The 20344-nt window shown below is 39.2% G+C and overlaps 3 protein-coding genes across 3 annotated transcripts; 2 read left to right on the top strand and 1 right to left on the bottom strand.

Annotated features, from left to right (window-relative positions):
• The first annotated feature begins 1444 nt into the window (after positions 1 to 1444).
• Positions 1445 to 2376, top strand: g0s2 (G0/G1 switch 2). Its single transcript, XM_057319784.1, has 2 exons — positions 1445 to 1538; positions 1737 to 2376. The coding sequence occupies exon 2, from the start codon at positions 1751 to 1753 to the stop codon at positions 2087 to 2089; it is 339 nt and encodes a 112-aa protein (XP_057175767.1). The 5' UTR covers positions 1445 to 1538; positions 1737 to 1750; the 3' UTR covers positions 2090 to 2376.
• A 561-nt stretch (positions 2377 to 2937) lies between these two features.
• otud3 (OTU deubiquitinase 3) lies at positions 2938 to 5907 on the top strand. Its single transcript, XM_057319783.1, has 8 exons — positions 2938 to 3058; positions 4064 to 4344; positions 4428 to 4576; positions 4654 to 4766; positions 4845 to 4967; positions 5072 to 5189; positions 5269 to 5462; positions 5550 to 5907. The coding sequence occupies exons 2-8, from the start codon at positions 4142 to 4144 to the stop codon at positions 5712 to 5714; spliced, it is 1065 nt and encodes a 354-aa protein (XP_057175766.1). The 5' UTR covers positions 2938 to 3058; positions 4064 to 4141; the 3' UTR covers positions 5715 to 5907.
• A 419-nt stretch (positions 5908 to 6326) lies between these two features.
• On the bottom strand, positions 6327 to 16048 carry vwa1 (von Willebrand factor A domain containing 1). Its single transcript, XM_057319782.1, has 6 exons — positions 15647 to 16048; positions 12007 to 12564; positions 10229 to 10552; positions 9224 to 9517; positions 8165 to 8424; positions 6327 to 7536 (listed from the first exon to the last, which is right to left on the bottom strand). Exons 1-5 carry the CDS (start codon positions 15729 to 15731, stop codon positions 8171 to 8173), a joined length of 1515 nt encoding a protein of 504 aa, XP_057175765.1. The 5' UTR covers positions 15732 to 16048; the 3' UTR covers positions 6327 to 7536; positions 8165 to 8170.
• Between the last annotated feature and the right edge of the window lie 4296 nt (positions 16049 to 20344).

The raw sequence follows: 20344 nt of genomic DNA on the forward strand, positions 1-20344 counted from the left end.
TCACACAATCATTGACTGCCTCACTAAATGAATCTGGTTTTGCAATGTAAATAAAACATGACTGTAAATGATTCATGTTGCATCTTGCATTTTTCTTTTGGGAAATTGATCAAAAGTTTTGCAAAACTTTGTGTACTATTCACTGAGGCGTTATGTGAAATAATAATATCTTATTAGTCTACACAAACACGGCCCATAAGAAAGAAAATTCGCAGTTGAGATGTCTCTAATATCACAGTTGTTTCTCCTAGACATCAATGAGATGAAATGGAGAGCAAACAGAAACGTTTGCGTCTCATGTGCGTCTCAAATATTTCTCCTGAGAAAAAGAGTCCGAAATCTCACAAATGTGTCCATCGTTTCAGTAGAGATCTCAACAAAGTCTCAAACTGAGCTCAGATTTGTCTGCCATCAAAAGTCGACGTTATTGAAGATCTCAATATGAACTCGAACATTTCTCATCAGATTGTTTTACCTCCTGCGTTCGTTTTACACATTCATTTGAACAATTGACTCGTTTGTTATCTCATCTGAGACTAAGTTTATTCTTATAAAGCACAACTAAAACTTCATTTAATCTCCTGAGCTATGAAAGAGCAAGGTCTGAGCAATAGCATTTTCCTCCGGGAGCGTTTGACTGTTGCAAAAACGAAAAGTCACATTTGAAATTGTGATCAAAATATAATGCTTTCATAATACTTATAAAACTTCATGATTTTCTAGTTTGTCAGTCACAATAACAGAAGCGCAGGAGGCAGTAGAGGAAAGGTCACTGTGATGTGGCAGCTTTTATCATGGTCGAATTTCCTTTATTAAACAAATAACTCAACGTTAGATGGTGGACTTTCATGTTCCTTCACTTCCTGTAGGACACCTTGTTTCTGGAAATATCATGGTTTTCTTTGTAACGTCGTTAACTTCAATATCATAGTAAGTTAATATGATAATTGATCTTCATGATATCATAAAACCATTAATGTACCATGAAAGTGTTTTTGTATTGGCTCTGTATGTCCTTCTCATAAAGAAGACTTATTTCTTTGTGCATATTTGTGTGCCCCAACTTCATACCATCCGATTTAGACGATGTGTTCTTTGTTGGTAAACATCCGACAGATAGACTTTCTCTGTTTTGTGGTGCCTGGTGCCATAAAACTAGATCTGTGAACTTTGAAGCGGTGTGGATTTAGTATTAACCTTTACCACGTTTGCTCTCGTTCGGTCTGTTTCTACATGCTCAGCACGTACAGTGAAGGCAAACAAATGTTTCTGCGGCACAGATTTCCTCAGCTTGTCTATACGGTCTTGCCAAAGTTTTATCATCTCACCAGCAGCCCTGCGGTCAGCCTTCACTCACATGGAACAAACTGGACAAAAGTTGCTGCCCCGCAGTCATGAATATTCATATTGTGTGGGTGTAGACAGATACCCGCTGTGTTTAAATAGACAGCGCGCCTGTACCTCAGCACCCACTAAACTCTTAGGATAACCATTACAAGGGCTACTCATCCGAGAGGGGTTTCTACAGCTTGATTAAAGTGAGTATTTATTTCTCTCGACTGAAATTGAACTGATATTAGTTTATTTGTACTTTTATCACAGATCAAAATGTGAGAATTTTTCTAGAAAGTGAATATTTGTCATTTATTTAAGGCTTTAGAAATATGGTTTAGCGGCAGCCTCATATCAGCAACATTCTATAAAGCTCATAATCTCTCTCTCTCTCACCTTTACAGCTCGATCAACCAAAATGGACACAATGCACGAGATCATTCCCTTCGCAAAAGAAATGCTGAGCGCCGGTCCCTCCAAGGGCTGCCTAAAGGTTTACCTGGTGGGCAGCACATTCGCCGTCCTGGGAATCATGAGCGGAGTGGTACAGATGGCCTCCTCCTTCTTCCCTGACCAGGAGGAGCCTGACTTTGAGATGCTCAAGGAGCAGGAGGTAATAACAGTGAAGGAGCAGATCCTGGAGCCACAGACCTCCATCCCAGAGGACGACGAAATGGACGCTGTGATGGAGACCAAGGCCAAAGAGATGCTCGCCAACAGGCAGAGGCGCATGAGCTTCAGGGCACACGCTTCATAAGGCTCGCCGCTGCAGTTTCGTGACCGTATGAAGAAAGTCGAGCCTAAAAGATGTTCTGCTTGTCACTGATGTGTGGGACACGTCCTGAGGAAATAACTCTGTTATTGTGCTGAGAGCTGCAGAGCAGCAGAAAGAAGATGACTTGTCGTTTGACTGTTGTGTATGTCTGTTCAGATGGTGTAAAGATTTTCTTTCAAGTGAACTATTTATAAAGGATGTATAAAAGTCACGTGTTGACTGACTGTGCTATGTTTGACCGCCATTTAATAAATACAAAAATGCTGTAACCGTTGTCTTGATGTTGCACTTTTATTTTCTGTTTATGTCAGCATCTGTTACAGTGGTCGTCACGCAATCCTGACGTCATGTGTTTAATCATCGTCTCCAAGATTGCTCTCTGTAAACTTAAGCTCTAAACAATATAGGTTCAAAAGAAGTGAAAAGGTAGTTCATTTTTTTATGATGACACACTATGAAAGATCAACAGATTAAAACTATACAAAAACATATCTATAATAAAGACAGTGGTTCGTTGATGGCTTTGGGAACAAACGTAGCTGTTTTTGCATAAATGTATATATTTTTGACTATGAAACAGAATTATACAGAATACAACACAGTGTGCTTTAGGAGAAGAAATATGTATTTTAATATAATATAAGTCTATATTTTTAATGAATGAGCAATAAGAAGCATCATAAATAAAGCTATTCTCAAATGATTTCTATTTCATACTAGTTCAATAATAAATGATAGCATAATAATATATGACCTTTGTTTCTATAATAAAAATATATGTTTTCATTTATTAATAACAGTGCGCTGGTCCTTTATTTTGAAGGCAAGCCGAAACGGAAGTGTTTCGGAAGTAAACAAACCTTACATAGTTCCGACTCGAGTGAGTCACAAAACTCAGTGGCCAGATATTCAGACAGGCTGTGATTGTGTTGTTTGTTGTCAGCTGATAATGTAAGTAAACTCTTAATACTTTAATTGCATACTTTTACTGTTTGTTTTAACGAACGAACTTTTTATCGTTAGAATCTGCCAGTTTTTCTCTGTTACGCGACATTTCGGCCACATAACTCTGCGTTTCTCTCCTCGGTCTGTCACTGTGTCGCATTTAAAGCTCTGTACTTTTATTTAGCCGAATTTATTTCATTAGATTAAGTTGATATACTCTAATTTAATTCAATTAGCTGGACGAACAGCAAACAAATTCATCTATCAACATTCAGTGGCTTCAGGGCAGGAGTGAGTTTTGCTGCATTGTGGTAATATATCAAAGTTCATCATCGTCATCAAACTTTATTACAGAATTAAGGCCCAACAAAGATACAGTACAATATATAAACCACATACAAAAACAGAATGTTATAATTAAAGCTCAAATTTGTGAAACTCATGTAATGGCAATATCATGGACTTTTGAGTGATAGTAAGAAACGTGGGTCAAGGTTCATCTTTATATCCGTTGTCTAACTGCTATGTAAGGCAAATTAAGGTAAATTAACCAATTTTGACAGTCATCTTAATGTCAAAAGTGTCCCAATTTACCTGAAATCACCCCACCTAAGAATAATCGTATACATTGTAAAAAAAAAGAAATGATTACATTCCTACATCAAGATAGATTCACTCACTTACAAAATGCTCTAGGATATTAAGCCTTCAGTTTATTTTTCTCATCACATTGTTAGATTTTTTGTTTTAAGCATGAACTTACTTCATTTTGTGTTTTATGTAAAAAAAAAAACGAGACTTTATATGTAAGGTAATTTTTATAAGGTCAATAAATGTATCTTTGTTTAAAAACAAGACAAAATGATTAACTAAGAAATTCATTTGTATCTGGTAAAGCATTTAATTTGAAACGTTTTTCTGACGTATGTACACATTAGTTGAGGACAGCTAATTTAGAGTCAAAGCATTTCTCCTTGTCATTACTGATGTGATTTTGCGTTGTTATTTCAGGTTTCAGTTGACTGTGTGTAATAGATAGATTTGTGACCTCATCTGGTGCAAGAGGAAGTGTAACACAACAGCGCCACCATGTCAAGGAAACAGTCAGCGAAGCCCATCCGAGGGAACAAGAAGTGTGAATTAGAGAGGAAAAGGGATGATAGGGCGGCCCGCCGGGCTCTGGCTAAAGACCGTAAAAACCGGCCACCAGGAGATGACGGAGAGGAGTTTGTCAGCTTCTCCAACCAGCTTCAAGCTCTGGGTCTCAAACTGAGAGAGGTTCCTGGAGATGGGTATGTGTGATCGTGTGACACAGAGGGATTATAATGATCGCATGTGATTCTTTGAGAAGTCATTTTCATGTGTTCCCCTGCAGAAACTGTTTGTTTAGAGCTCTCGGTGATCAGCTGGAAGGACATTCACGAGGTCACCTGCGCCTCCGACAGGAGACGGTGCAGTACATGTCGACACACAGGCAGGACTTTGAGCCTTTTGTGGAAGATGATGTGCCATTCGCTAAGCATGGTAAAAAAGAATTTCCAGAAGAAAAGCTCAGTTATAAGGTTACAGATGTTTAATATGTTTTTATTTTGCTCTCTCAGTGTTAAACCTCTCACAGCCAGGCACGTTCGCCGGCAACGACGCAATCGTGGCCTTTGCTCGCAGTCAACAAGTGAAAGTGGTTATTCATCAGCTTAACGCTCCATTATGGGAGGTAATGGATCTTTTATGTATTTGATTCATGTGATTCTAAAGCGTTTGTGTCTTTGATTAACACTTTTTGTACTTTTAGATTAATGGTACAGCGAAATCTACATACCGGGAGCTTCACATCGCATATCGCTATGGAGACCACTACGACAGCGTCAGAAAAATAGGAGATAACTCTGAGAACCCGGCGCATCTGTGTATAGAGGTCTGTAAATCCAACTACATCGTTGCAGTGACTTTGCATGAGCAAATTAAATGATATGATTTTCATATATTAATACACATTATTGCCATATTGTCTTGTGGTAGAAGCTGAATAATTCCAGATGGTTTGGAGACGGTCAGAAGGAATACCACAGAGACCCCTCCCCTTCTCAGTCTCTCACTGAAGATGAAGAGCTGATCTTGAGTTTAGCCTGTGCTGACAGTCAGTCAACCTCTAAATCTCTGTCTGCTTGCTATCTTCTGTCTCTACTTTTTCTCACCGCGCTGCATTGTGTCTACAGGTCAATCGGAGGATCTTTGTCAATCAAGTGCCAGGTCACAGAAGTGCCATAGCGACTGGATGGACTCTGAGCTGAATAACCAATCAGCAGAGAGAGATTCTGCGTTAGAGACTCAACCTCTTTGCCAAAGCATGCAAGCGGAATGTAGTGAAAACAAACCAACAACAGAGGGCAGCATCTCACATAAACTCAAGGTGACTGAGATAACAGTACTGCATATTTTAAGTGACTTGATCTTTGATGGAAAAATGAAATAAATCATTTTTCATTTTGTATTAAAGCTCTCTAGTAAACAACGGAAAGAACAACAGCGCCGAGAAAAGAAGAAACGTCAGGAGGAGAGACACAGGCAGAAGGTTTTACAGGAGAGAGGATCACATGACCAGAATCAGAATCCACCGGAAGCCGTTACTCTCGTGCCGGCGCTCAACACCCTGAGCATTTAGATCAAACGTGGGTGGGACTGATCCTCGGTTTGAGTGGTCTGTGTGCAGTGAATGAATGACAGACTGTGTTGGGTGTGGGTGCGTTTCTTTAGTTTTAAAGTGACACGTCAAGCATTGTCGATCAGTTTGTTCTCCTTGAATAAATTGCTGATGATTGCATTTTTGTACCTAATATAGTCAAACGTTAACCGTTCATTATTTTCGTTTGATCTCTTGGCTCTCTTTATTGAGATGAGAAAGCGTCTAAGATTAATGTTGGGTCTATTGTTAGACTGGAAGGGGTATTTAAAAAATTTGTTAAAACGGTCCCTGCCAACCTCCAGTTTCTAAATCCTTATAAAATTGACACTTTGAATAATTTTGGTTTGAAATTAGCAAAAAAAAATTTTGTGGACACGTGGGCTCCCTTATACTTCACAGTGAAGTTACACAAATAAATTCAAATTGTTGTCTACTATTAGATTTTTTGTTTTCTAAAAGGGTGAATCTGTGGGTCATATTAAACCCCAGAGTTGATCTTGTGAAATTCAATTGAAAAGTAATTTCTTAATTATGTCTTTTAGTAATTGTATCAAATTATTAGAAAAATAAATATAGATTTAAAATATGATAAGATTAATGAGTAAATGGCATTTTCAAAGTTTACAAAACAAAGTGACACTGACTGAAATAGAAATTATTTATTTAGAAACAAGACTTTTTGAAAGCTGTGATTTTTAAGACGTGCAACTTAATTGGTAATACACAAGCACCATTTCCGAATCCAGAAAACCTGCCATTAATGCAACAAACAGGAAGAAAAATGTTGGATAATGAATAAATAGCTCTTTGAAAAAAATGATGGACAGTCTTAATAGAAGACTTGTGCAACAGAAGGTTCTGTGGATGTAAAAGGTTCTTTATGAACCCATACAGTCTGACAAAGAACATTTTAGTAACCTTTATTTTCAAGCATGTAGTTCAAAAGCCAAACATCTGCAAAGTTTTAATCCTTAAACCACTGTGATTATGATCTATGCCAGATTCTCTCACTGCTTATAAAATGCACACGTATGGTACAGTAAAGAGTTACATGCTTACAAATGAATACATTTATTGACCTTAAAGAAAACCAGTGATTGAGGTATTTAGATTTCCCTCTAAACACGTCTTATTGTTCCCTTTTCAAAGATGTAAAACTACTGGAGAAATCTAGAAAATACAGTAACCAGCTATGTCTTTGATAAATATCACTTAAAAGCGTATGCAAAGTATTTACAAACTACTGTTTAAAATAGTTTACTGTTAAGTGCTCTACCTCTCATAATAATAACATTGATAACATTTCTTATGCATAAATATTTAGAATGTTTCTGGGTCCAAAACAAGTTAAACTCTATTGGCGGTATCTGTGACATTTTGTCAATTACTAAAAATATATATGTTTTGACTCTTCCCTGCATTTAAAAAAAAAGAAAAACAATTCTGATTTACATTAATGTGCAAAACATTGCACTAGGATTGCACCTGGATCTGTTTTTCCACCACTAAAAGGCCAACTTGACAGCTTCAATACGATAACTGGTTTTGAACTCATAACATTCCTTGCAACGCGGTCTTGTCTTTCAGACACAGTCTTTGTAGCATATAAGCGTATTGCGTGTCAGTTTTCAGTGCATGTTGAGCTGATGTGTTTTAAGATCACCATCTACAGGTGATGAGTGTTCAGACAGTTTCAGCGTCCTGGCCTCCATGTCTCCATGAATGGAAAGATTCTGTTCTTCACTGATCCCTTTCATTAGCGTTTGGCGAGGATAAGCTCTACAGTTCCAGGTCACCGCGGCTGTGAAGTACAACAAACAAAAGGTACTCTTGTTATTTTTGTAATTGCATTATTGTACAGGATAAACATTTTGTGTGACATTGCACTGCTCAACACAAGCATCAAGGGACAATTTATACAATTATTCAGTCAAAATCTTATGGAAAATTTGCTAAAGCACATTTTCCTGTTTGTCTGTTGTTTTATACTTTTTTATGTCCGAACTGCTAAAATGTGTTTTGCAACAATGAAAGATTTGTGAGAAAGCAATACATAAAATACATCTGAATTTAATTAGGTAAATACAGTATTATAAAATTGGTAAAATACATCTGAATTAAAATTGGTTAAATGGAAATTGGCAAATATACAACATTGTCAAATTTTATAAATAAAAAAGAAATCACTTTAATCTCAAGTGCAACAGTGGGTGATATAATGAAAATAAAATATCAGGGATTTGCATGCCAAATTCATAATCAAATATGGCAACGTTCAATTGGCGTCAATGAAGAAAGATGCTTTCTGTAGTCAGATAAAGCTACAGGCGGCCATTAAAGTTAAGGCAAATAATGTATTAAGGTCCTTAAGATCCTTTTTGGGTAACAACAACATAGCCCATAACTGTTTTACAGACTGTTTTACTCGCCTGAACCTAAGCGGTGCAACAGATCCCCTCTCCACGAGCTGTCCGGTACACCGGTGACACACAGACCCGGGCGCTTCTGGGCACGTGGTTGAGGGTGGTGGAGAGGAGGTTGGGTGGTAAGTACAGAGTGGCGCGTTGGGTATGTCCTCGTTCCCATGTCACCCAGTAACCACGGAGACCGTCAGCGCTCCCTCTCCAGCGGAGCTGCACTGACTCGTTGTCCACTGTGGTCAGCTGCAGATCAGAAAGAGCTGGCAACTCTGAAAGAGAGAGAGAGAGAGAGACACACAGAGATGAAGTTTTCCGGAGGAGGCCAGGGAATGTGGAATGACATTGGCAGGAAAACGAAAGGGTGTGGTCGGAATGGAAAAGAAATATTCCAGATGCTTCTCATCAATTCCCAAAAATCTATTTTGTGGATATTACAGGCAATTTTGGGGATAACATTACATTCAATGATGGTGTAAGCGAATGATTAAAGATCTGGGCCGGTAACCGAAAGGTTGTGGGTTTGAAACCCAACAAGGGTTCATTCATGAACACTCATCACTGTGTCTTTGATCAAGGCACTTACTCCAAGGGAACTGAAGCTGTACCAAGTTGACTGAAAGTCACTTGGATGGCAATGAAATGTCAAATGAGTAATAGGACCAGAAGTGAGGTCAGAAATCTCCAGATGGGTGGACCTCTATAGTGTGTATACTTTCTAATTAGAGTCAACATGAGACAATTGTTGGTTGTTTTACAATTTCCAATAAACACTATTAAGTTGCAAATGTACTTTTGTATTTATTTATTATGGTCAAAAGAAAGATACTGTTTTGATTTGTTTTAAGCATAAACCTCCCAAATTTCTCTTTTTTTGCAATGCAGTTTTTCTCACTGTTACCAAACGTATACAGCAACATTACACAGCTATAATGAAGTAGGAAAAATCATGCGACATCTGCAGAGTTGCAAATGAAACTATTGATGGCACTAGGGATGTTGCGATATAACTGATTCAAAACAATAATATTGATCTCATGTTATGTCACAATCGCAGACACTTGTGCTTACCCTCCTGTGTACAGACTTTAACAGACATGGCTCTCTCTTTCCCAGAAAAGTGCCTCGCGCTCACGGTAACCAGGTACTGAGTGTCAGGCTGAAGGTTGGTTAGGACGGTGGAGTTCTGTCGGTTGCTGACGGTGACGACCTGGAGCCGTCCTGTAGGCAATGCGGAATATTCCAGCTGGTAACCCTGAATGAGGTTAGGAAGCAGCGGACCCCAACTCAAACGCACACTGTTAGAGGTCGAATCTGACACGGTCACCGTAGAAAGAGTCTGGACCTCTGGCTGGGGGGGATTTTCTGGGGTAAAAACATGAGAGGAGAATGTTTGAATGTACATTCAAAACAGCTCTCTTTAATATTTTAAAATAAATAAATGACATAATATTGATGTATAGTAGATAAAGGTTGATTCTACACAATACATAGACTGTCTCTCATTAATACATAATGACCCAAATACTGCCTCATAAATGCCTTATTGTCAGTACTAAACGAAATAGATTTCACTTTGTCTCACTTCGTCTATCGTGCTATCTAATAGGCCAGAATAAAAGTTTGTGTTTACATTATATGTGTCTGTGTACTGTAATAAAATTAAATAATATATTTAAATGATTGGTAAATATAAATAAATACATGTTAATATTTCCTAAATATGTGTACATGTACTGTATGTGGTTATAAATACACAATTAATATGCACAGTACACAGACGTATTGTGTAAACACAAACTTTTATTCTGGATGTGATTAATTGTTTGACAGCCCTACTATCTATATATTTTTCTCTGTTTGTCACAGTGCATTGTGGGATTGCTTTATAAAGGACATATCACATATGCGATGTTATCTGGGCTTCAGCCTATGAAGGCAGGTTTTGTAACAGAGCATGTTTGTCAGTCAACCCTGTTGCCACTATTTTCTGTACAACTGACCCCTGTTATGTTTTATAAGAATGTACTCGAATCATTCACCCAATGACTGATCTACACGTTAAGCTCCTCCTACCTGGTTGTGTAGTAAAAGTGGCGGAAAGAGAGTTCAGAAACTCCAGGTTAGACTTCGGGGTGAGAGTCACTGTGTACGTGGTGTCTGGGCGTAGGCCAATCAGGTTGGCCGAGCTGGCGTCTCCGGGTCGTGTAATTTTTTTAAAAGGTTCCAAGCCTGTACCAGGACTGGTGCCTGATCCTCCCCCACCGCCCGACCCACCCGTTCGGATGGGCCCAAATTGGATATCATAGTAGCCGGTGCCAGCCAACACAGGTCTCCATTCCAAAACAGCTGTAGTAGTGGTGACCGACTTCACTTGTAACCTCTCGGCGCGAATAATCTCTGTTTGAACAGGAAGAAAGAAAAAGATAGGGCATGACTACTGAAGTATGTATGACATTCTGGTCCATAGATATAGCTTTAGGGTTTCTTCGTTTGTGGGCTGTTATCATTTTGAGCAACGGGCACACAATTTGAGAAATCATTCATGTCCACAAACCAACTTCAAATACCGCATAACACTGCAAATAATGTTGAAAGACTTTTCTTAACCTAAAGTATACGCAATAGGAATAGTGTTTGTCTTGCAAGTGCTGCTAAACAGATCCTCACACTTCATCGAGTATTAACCGTCACTAAATCAAATCAAGGTCGACAGCAACTTCCAAAAGGGGAGCGCTCAGTTTGCTACAGTCTAAATTTTTGTGTACGATCTCTGCTTTTGTTTATGTAAGCGTCTAGAAGGGCCCACATATGTAACGCCTTATATATGCACGGAGGATTGAGCGATATAAATAGCTACGTCTAGCCTCTGGGGGTCTAAAATAATTTTAATATTAATAGCCCCCCATCTCTCATTACAGTGTCTCTGTTTCTATCCTCGTTTCCTCCAAGGCCGACTTCTCTTGGAGCGGTCTCAAGCTGTCTGTGTCAGAAACGACTGGCATGGAGGCCGAGATTCCGTCGGGATGCTTGGGTGGAGGTACGGAGCCGTTCACACCCACATAAGATCACTATCCCTGTTTAGAAGTCTCATTTAATTATTATGACTAAGACGTAGTGTAGTCACCACCTTAATCTAGAAGACTCTGTATGTTTTACATTTACGATGTGCCTAAAGCATACAGCTCATAAGCATAACGTTAAAGGGTTAGTTCACCCACAAATAACTATTCTGTCATCATTTATTTATCCTCATGTCATTCAAAACCTGTTCATGACTCTTTCTTCAGTGGAACACAAAAGAAAATGTTTTGAGAAATGTCTCCGTGTTCTTTTGCCGATACAATGGAAGTCAATGGGGGTCAATGGTATTTGGTTACCAACTTTGGTTAAAATCTCGTCTTTAAGGGCTCGGCATACTACATTCGAAATTGAAACGACTGTCTGTGACCTTATTTCAAACTAAATCTGGTCCAAACGACAATTCGTTTCACTAGTTCGTCGCAGCACACCAAACAGAACTCTCCAGGAAGGCCAGTAAACGCCCTCGAGCCACCAATGGTCCGTGGCCATTACGTAATAGGTGGGTGTGTTATGTAGCTCCGCCTGGTCTGTGGGAAATAACGCGTCGTTTTATTGGCATACGTCATGTAAACCCCGCCTCCAGAAACAAAGGGGTTTGTTCGAAAACACTATACCGCCTCTCAACGTTTTCGAGCTTCGTTTTACTCCAAACGCAGAACGAAAGCGCAATTCGCCTGGACTATGCCGAGCCCTTTAGTGTTCTGCAGAAGAAAGAAAGTCATACAGGTTTGGAATGACATAAAGGGTGAGAAAATGCAGGTAAAACTCACCAATAATGGCATTCCTCAAATCTTCCGTGATGATATTTACGTCATCGATATCCACAAAGTACAGGTGATCCTCCGCCAGCGGGCTTACGACGTCTCTCAGCACCTGGTAGTTCCCATGACCGGTGGAGACCACCAGCACAGCCACGCCCTCCTCTTTCAGCCGGGCCATCGGCTCCTGCACCTCGCCCGGATCCACGCCATCCGTCAGCCACACCAGAACCCTGGGCAGCTCCGGTCTGGCGCCTCCAGGCACGCCCTGTTTTAACACCCGATCCCTGGCCATCAGCAGAGCATCTACGGTGTTGGTATCCCCCTTTAGCTGTTTAGTCCTCTGTAAAGCCACCTGAAGTCCCGCTTGGCTCCTGTAAGCGTCAAAACCGAACTCGAGGTGGGGCTCGGTCCCGACCTGCAGCAGCCCCACCCTCACCTCATCCGGCCCCAGCGAGAAAGGTGACAGGAGCTCGGATAGGAAATCCACCATACGGGAGAACTCGTAGGAGGCCACGCTTCCCGAAGAATCAAGGAGGAACAGGACATCCCCCTCGCAGCAGTTCAGAACTAGAGGTAAAAACACGACAGTGGATGTTTAAAGACGAGTAGGGAGATGTTAGGAGTGTTTATTTAACACATAGCTCCAGAGTCTCCAAAAAGGTCTTTGTGAGATGATGCAAGCCAACTTTGCGTTTTATTACATTTTGCAATGCACTTTGCAGACATTTTTATCCAAAGTGTCTTCAATTCAATTCAATCTATACATTTTTAGCGGTATTTGTGTTCCCAGGGGATCGAACCTACAACCTTTGAGTTGCTAATGCAATGCTCAACCAACTGAGCTTCAGGAACACATGAAATGGAAAGGCAAGCATTTGACATTTTCTGAAAAATCGTGATGGTGCTTGCCCATGCAATAGACCCCATCCCAAATCCTAGGCGTCGCTATACAGTTGGTAAGGGGTTTTGAGTGGTTGCTAGGTGACTGGCCCAGTTGAATAGATTTAGATACAGTATTTGTTGTGTTAGGTGCATAAGCCCAACTCTCTTGCGTTCCCTTCTCTTTTCCTGACCACACACTCGAGACAAATCGAGACCGGTGTGGCAGAGGAAATAAGCCATTAAAGAAGGATGAAAACTGGAACAACAGACACTAAAAATAGGGAGCCTGCAGAAAACAGCAGGATTTATTGGGATAAGGGAGAGCTTCACAGTATTTCAAGAGATGGAACATTTGATTTGGCCGTTGGAGGAATTTCCTGGCAGAAGAGCCCTATAACCTGGAGCTGGATGATAAACATAAACAGATGGGGAAAGAGTAGCGCTGCTACTGGATTTTACAACCGGAGGGCAGACGGTGGGGGGGGGAGGATGGAGAAAAAAGGAGGTGAGAATTGGCCGTTCCATGTGAGGGAAAAGAAGGAATGTTGAGGGAATTCCAACAGCCACTGAAAAGAAAGAAAATGAGAGAGAGAGAGAGAGAGAGAGAGAGAGAGAGAGAGGGAATGGGCAAGAGGGTTTATAAGAATCCTGCCAAGTGTTTGCTACTAAAAGACCACCCAAAAACGCCCACTTAGGTGAAGTGAGGTGGCCATCTGAACCAAAAGAATCATTATTATGTACTGTATCTTTTTGTCACCCCCTTCCTGCTTTTTTGTGACATTATATTTTATTGCATTTAAACCCGCTGCAGGACAATGTCTACTGTTTTCAGAAATGAATGTTTTTCTAGGAAAAAAGCTATTCTGGTCAGCTGAATCTATGACACTACATAACTGACCTTTGCTTGACCAGTTGAAACCAAGTTGCATGATGAGAAACTTTTGCTGTCAATATTCAATAAGAGGTCCAATACACACCATACCAGTTTGAAAATGGATGAGAACAGCCTAAAAGTGTCGCAACAACTTACCGGTATTGTCAATAATCTTGATATTGTGTTGATATTACATAGACTGTATGATAATAAATATTTCAGCACCGGTATCTCTGGTTGACACTTCAACAAATCAGGTGGCGGTTTCACTACAAATTGTTTATTAAGATCCACAATATCCTCTTTCTACCCACCTACACTTATATATTTGAGTATGAATCAATGGCTAAAAAAAAGCAAAATAAACAAAGTTAAAGATGAATTTGACTGATAGCTTTATTATAAATGTTTTATTCTATAGATCTTGGTTCTCAACAGGGGGCCCAGTTGACTTCCAAGGAGGCCTCAAGATTACAAGACTAATATTTTAAAAGTAGACAAAATGAGCATTGAAATACATAAAAAAACTATAACTAATTTTTCTTATTTTTTGGCCATTTTTATAATAAATATAATTTTTGACAGTTAATGTCGAGCTCTAAAATATTTTATTGGGTAGAAATGTTGAGTTTTTGTGAGGGGGGCCTTTGAATATTGTTTAATACAATGGGGGGCCTTGGAGTCGAAAAGGTTGAGAACCCCTGATTTTGCGATAATATTATCGTGATTTCTTTTGGTATTTGATCTTTTGACTGCCGTAAATGACCACAGCCCGGAACAAAATATTTCAAAGCAATAATCAACATCTGTTTTTTTATTTTAGTTTTCTTGTGCACAGATGACTGTGGTCTACGTACTGTATATGCGTTATAAAAACCATATTAACAAAAAGGTGTTGTTCCAGCATTGTAAAAACAGGTAACTTGGTATAAGCATGTCGTCTTGTATGACATATATCGCTTTATTGTTTCCTGATTCTCACTTTGAATAAAAGCATCTGCTAAATGCATAAATGTAGTCTACGTGTAAAAAGTAAAAAGCTCATGCGTTCGCCCTCTAGCACACATGTCATGCATCGCTGGCGGAATCTCCCTCATGCCTTTTATAGAACAGAAAAATGTTGGAAAGAGTTGACTGCTGACAGAAAAAAGTGAAGGTTAATATTGTAAAGTTAAATCTAAACAGTGGTGAATGATTGACATTAGCAATGATTAGCAATGACGTTTGGTTTGAGAACAGTGATATGATTTTTTTTATTATCAGAGAACTAACACTCTTTTATAACCGTTAGACATGAACTTGATATGAATATATTGCATATTTGTCAGAACACTGTTTGTATGTAGGAGACCGGGGCTAGTTGTCACACCTGTATTCTGGCTATATCTTCTATTGTGGCTTAGGGCAGGGCCTGTTATAACTCAGGTTTTAGATTTAATAGTTAAATCACACATTTCTTTTACTCTTAACAGTAATTTTGTGGCTTGCATGTTGTCACGAAAGACTAATGTGTGTTGAATAAACATACATTTTTCTCAATTTATTGTTTCATTTGTGACAACTTTATTACAAACATACCCCGAGTAGTTTACTGAAGTAATATATCAGACATTTAGTCCTATTATATCACGTTCTATTTGTCAGGTGTACCTGATTTAACCGATATGATTCAAATGAATCAAACACCTATATGATTCGCCCGAGTCGCGTACTAAATCCGGTACTGACTCACCTGAGTCCTAAATGAATGCGTGACTCAAATGACTCATCTGAATAAAACACAATTAAAAATCGACGGATGTGATTCATCTCAGTCCTGAATGAATGCGTGATTCATCTGAATTAGATACCGAGTCCTAAATCAGCACCGAGATCTTGACAAACATGACTCACCTGACTGAGGTATCGACTCCTGCGCGTCTCCAGCCCACAGAAACACGCAAAAGAAAACGCACGTGAACGACTTTCGGACATCCATGACGGAGTTTATGTCAAAAATACAGTAAATTCGTGAAGTTTTCCTCCTCCGCAACGCGTCTAAATCGCCCAGCACGATGTCTGTTCAACTTGTGACGGTTCGCTGTGAAAGTCGCATGGGCTGCAGTCACCCAAAGCGCTTTATATAACTGCAATAAAACCACAGCTGCAGCGCCTGCGCTCTTATGCTACATGATTTGCGCAGAGAACGAACTCTATATTCCAGTAAGATCTCCGTCTAAAACAAAATCAGTCAGGGATCAAAACGAGTTCTCATTCGGCTACTGAATACAGCAGGTTACCTCCCTGCCTCTCTCTCTCCCTCTCCCCCCCCCCCCCTCGTGCACTCCTTCCATGCCTTACTTTTAGACAGATACCATCGTCACCGTCTTGAACCTGTGCCCGGTTTTAAGTCCTTGGCCTTTACAGTGCAGTTATTTTCTTGTTAGGGAATGGACACGTGTATCATAACTAAAACTGGACGTTTTCAGCAGACACTTTACTTGCAAGCAACAAACTACTATAAAAGTCTTATGTTTTTTGGACATATAGTAATACTATAGTATATGTACCATAATACAATATTTATATAGTTTGTTTTTGCAAATGTAGTTTGGTATGCTGAAAACAACAATTCGGGTTCTAATGGTTTCCGTAAAACAAATTCCATTATGAACCATCCGCTTACCATTAAAACCATTAGAAAATTGGGTTTTATTCCATACTGTAAACAAAAATCCCGGATTTAGTACTTGAAAGTACTTGCAGAAAATGACCAGTATATTTTCCGTTATTTTACGGACATTTCCGTTAATGCTAAAATGCTATTTAATGCAGTGAAAAATGTAAAATACAGGTAAAATAACTGTAAAAAGGAATACGTAAAATTCCTTCATATTAATACAGTATTTTGTGCCCTATTTTGCAGTACCATTACTATCCGTCAGATACTGTAACATGCCACCCATAGACCCAAACACAGTAGAGACCCGCAGAGACCATTAAATAATATTAAATCCCATTAAATCCATTAGAAATTTTGTGATGGTTTCTACTGTATCTTGCAGTGCTTTTTTTGTACATTACTTTTACAGTCATATTTACTTTTACCTCCACCGTCTGTAATATTGTGTACATTTACTGTAAAGCTTTGCGACAATGCATAATTGTGAAAAGTGCTTTAGAAATTACTTGAATTTGAAGTATATGCCATGATGTAATCGAATGTAATAAAACGGTAAAAATACCGCATTACATCTATCTGTCTGTCTTTCATTCTAAGGTTTTCTATTGAATTTAGAAACGTTGGAAAACAGTCTCAAGTTCACACCGGCCCAGCAAACCCAGTATTAAGGCATCCATCTAGCAAAACTCCACAAGCACTGGAATCTGCTCTTTGTTGGCTTAAACCCAAAGTAATCTTTATAATTACGCCTATTTGTGCTGATGATTTCATTTTATTATTGTTTTGAGCCTTACAGCTTTGCATTTGAACAGGCACCTTACAGCAAATATGTGAGTCATCTCAATCGTGTGAGAACAAGAGATCAAATCTAATAAAGAGACTTTGAGTATATGTAGTCAAGACGACTGTCAACCAAACATTCCTTTCATCACATGACCTCCGCTGCATATTTCCTATACAATAAGCAATGTTCACCTTTACACGCCTTCTAAACAAACAGCTACGCCAGACATCAACATGAGCTGACATTCAGTAACTTAACCTCATTTCCTCTTTTGATCTATCCCTAGGCAAACCCCTACGTCCTGTCGAAACCTTTGAAGAGAAAATGAATGACTTGACTGCTTTTTATTCCCATTCATATATACCCGTGATCACGTATCATTGGCGCTCTTTCATTTCTCTCTGGGACGGTGTTTTTCACTGCTGCACCCCGACCAGTCTGGACACGCATCGCTCCCACCCTCATCTGACTGTCATCGTTTCTACGCTGTCCAGCACACGCGAGCTTTTCTCCTCCTATCTTTCATCCAATAAATCAGGTGCATCTGTACACCTGGAAGAATTTTGCCCAGGAATGCACACATGCTCTGCTTGGCTTTGTGTTTCGTAATGGTTCATCGATTTTCTGTTATACTTCTTAGAAGTGAGGTAATATCATTCCACAGGGTGTCAAGAGTGGAAATACAGTCATTGTGGGAGGAGAGCGGTTTAAATATCATATAGCACAGTTTTTAACCAGAGACACAGTCAAGAAAGACTATTTGCAACACTTCTGTTTGACTTTCATGAGAGAGATTTTCTTTATAAGTTCTGTCTGGTTTTATTCACCCTCGGTTCAGCTTAAACCTGTTTGACTTTCTTCCTTCTGTGAAACACAAAAGAAGATATTTTGAGAAATGTCTCATCTCATTTTGTGTTCATACAATGGAAGTCGATGGGGCTCAATGTTGTTTGGTTTCTTTTATTTCTTCAAAATATTTTCTTTTGTTTTCTGAAGAAAATCATACAGGTTTGGAATGACATAAGGGTGAGCAAATTAATAAAATCATTTTATTTTGGGTGAACTATCCCTTTAAAATCCTTGGCCAAAATAACTACCAACAGCCAAAATGACTGTATATAGGAAATGCTTGGTCACATGATTTCTCTATAGGGCTCGTATGAACTAGATTCTGTGTCGTCAGATGGCTCTGGAGTGGGTATGACAGAAGGGTACAGGCATGGCACTCAGACATAGTGAGGGGTGATCGTGTAGACTGTAGCCCTCAGAGACGGCCATACCCTGCTCGGTTTTCTCAGTTTGGCAGGCGGGAAATATAATGCAAACAGGAGAGCAATACTGCTGAAAATAGCTTTTGTTGCGAGCTGATGTACTTCAGGTCTCAGTCTAATGGGGTCTGAGTTAGTCTAAGTCTGGGTCTTGGGGGGATTTGTGCTTGGTCTGGGTCTCAAGTGGTGTATTAGGCCTATTGGTATATAGCCAACATAAAATTCAGAATTGCTTGTACCAATATGTATACTGTATACTGGCCTATGCTGTGTTCTAAACAAATGCTGGGTTGTTTTCAAGTTGGGTCAAATATGGATATTTTTTAGGTTTTTGTTACTAAAACAAAAAGGCTTATAAAGGTTTTGCACAAAATAGTTGGTTACACTGTAAAAAACTGTAATTTCACAAGATTTCTGGCAGCTTTGGTGGCAGAAAAATATCATAAAATAACAGTTTTCACGTAAAATTTCAAGTTTTTAGGTAAATTTGCAGTCCCATTTCATTACCGTATTTCAATCAAATCTGCACTGTAAAAAAGTTTTTTTATAGAATTTTACTGCTATTTTTAGTATTTATTAGTACATTTTATTAATACATTTGTATTATTTATTTTCAGATTTTTCATGTATTTTTTTGAAATATTTTTGAAATACAATCAAAAGGCGTACAAGAAAATATACAAGATTATATAAGTTATTTTACCGTTTATTTCTGGAGCCCCAGCTGCCAGAAAAAGAAATTCTTGCAAAATTATTTAAAAAATAGCAGAAAATTCTGTGAAATTACAGTTTTTTACAGTGTAACCAACTATTTTGTGCAAAACCTTTATAAGCCTTTTTGTTTTAGTACAAAGTCTTTAAGTTGAAACCAGTTGATTATGACAGCCAGAGAGAGGGATGAGAGATTAAACAGAGCCATTATCTGATTTCTGTTATCTCTGTGAGCATAAATACAGGCTGAAAGCTGATAAATGTGGCGATAATCTGAAGCATTCAGTGTAATGAGCCTGTGAGGGCCGTGTGCTATAATGGAGAACAGGCGTAAATAATGTCCTTCCACGCATCAACTAAAAATACTACAGGAACACAAGGGTTTCTCAACCTGCATGAATAAGGATCTGCCTTCCTGGCTCTTCAATACCTGCGTCATTTAAATTCTTCTTCGCAGTCTGAATGGCCGGACATCCACTTGTTTCCTTGCTCAACATTTGTCATACGAGCTGTTTGCGCACTGCTTGTTTTATAGCTTCCCATATGGGCTCCATATGTTGGTACGTGCTGATGTGAAGGGCTGATAACATACAGTATTTGTTTACCATAGATGTGCAAGTATCTACGTGTACTAAGGTGTCTGATTTAATGCAGGTCATCGTCCGCATGGGAGCTAATGGAAAATGTTTTTTCATCCATCTAGGTTTCATGGAAAAATAGCATTTCAGTATACAGAGTTTCCCAAAATTACAGAGCCAACACCCACTTTACAACTTTTCCGTGGAGTGCTTCAACGCAGCATCGCTCTGCCAGCTGCACCGTTGCATCTTGGTAAATCCAATCGTGAGACTGCAGCGTCTGCTCTTGAATAAGGCTCCCTCGTGTATTTATGATATCCCAAAAGCCTGGAAAGAATTCCTCACAGTGGAAGAGGAATTTCCAAAAAGAAAGCCATTATAGCCCTGGACAAAAATGCAAGGACAATGAGGCCCTTGTGTCCATTAAATGACCCTTTATCTGCTGTGTAGCGTGCTAGAAGCATCATTTAGAATGGAAACCACAAAATGTGCTGGCACAAAAAGTGCCTTCTATCTTTTTTGTTCACTTCAGATTTAGTCATCAGGCCTGTGAGTCAAGCCCAGATAAAGGCCACTGGGCGGATGTCA

Source organism: Triplophysa rosa, linkage group LG21, assembly GCF_024868665.1.
Source record: "Triplophysa rosa linkage group LG21, Trosa_1v2, whole genome shotgun sequence".
NCBI classification, from domain to species: Eukaryota; Metazoa; Chordata; class Actinopteri; order Cypriniformes; family Nemacheilidae; genus Triplophysa; species Triplophysa rosa.

Coding starts and splice junctions, on each gene's coding strand:
- g0s2 (XM_057319784.1), top strand. CDS start 1,751: ATGGACACAATGCACGAGATCATTCCCTTCGCAAAAGAAATGCTGAGC.
- otud3 (XM_057319783.1), top strand. CDS start 4,142: ATGTCAAGGAAACAGTCAGCGAAGCCCATCCGAGGGAACAAGAAGTGT. Junction 4,345..4,427: donor AGAGAGGTTCCTGGAGATGG/GTATGTGTGATC, acceptor GTTCCCCTGCAG/AAACTGTTTGTTTAGAGCTC. Junction 4,577..4,653: donor TGTGCCATTCGCTAAGCATG/GTAAAAAAGAAT, acceptor TTGCTCTCTCAG/TGTTAAACCTCTCACAGCCA.
- vwa1 (XM_057319782.1), bottom strand. CDS start 15,731: ATGGATGTCCGAAAGTCGTTCACGTGCGTTTTCTTTTGCGTGTTTCTG. Junction 12,565..15,646: donor GGAGTCGATACCTCAGTCAG/GTGAGTCATGTT, acceptor TTTTACCTCTAG/TTCTGAACTGCTGCGAGGGG. Junction 10,553..12,006: donor TTTGAGGAATGCCATTATTG/GTGAGTTTTACC, acceptor CTGTTCAAACAG/AGATTATTCGCGCCGAGAGG.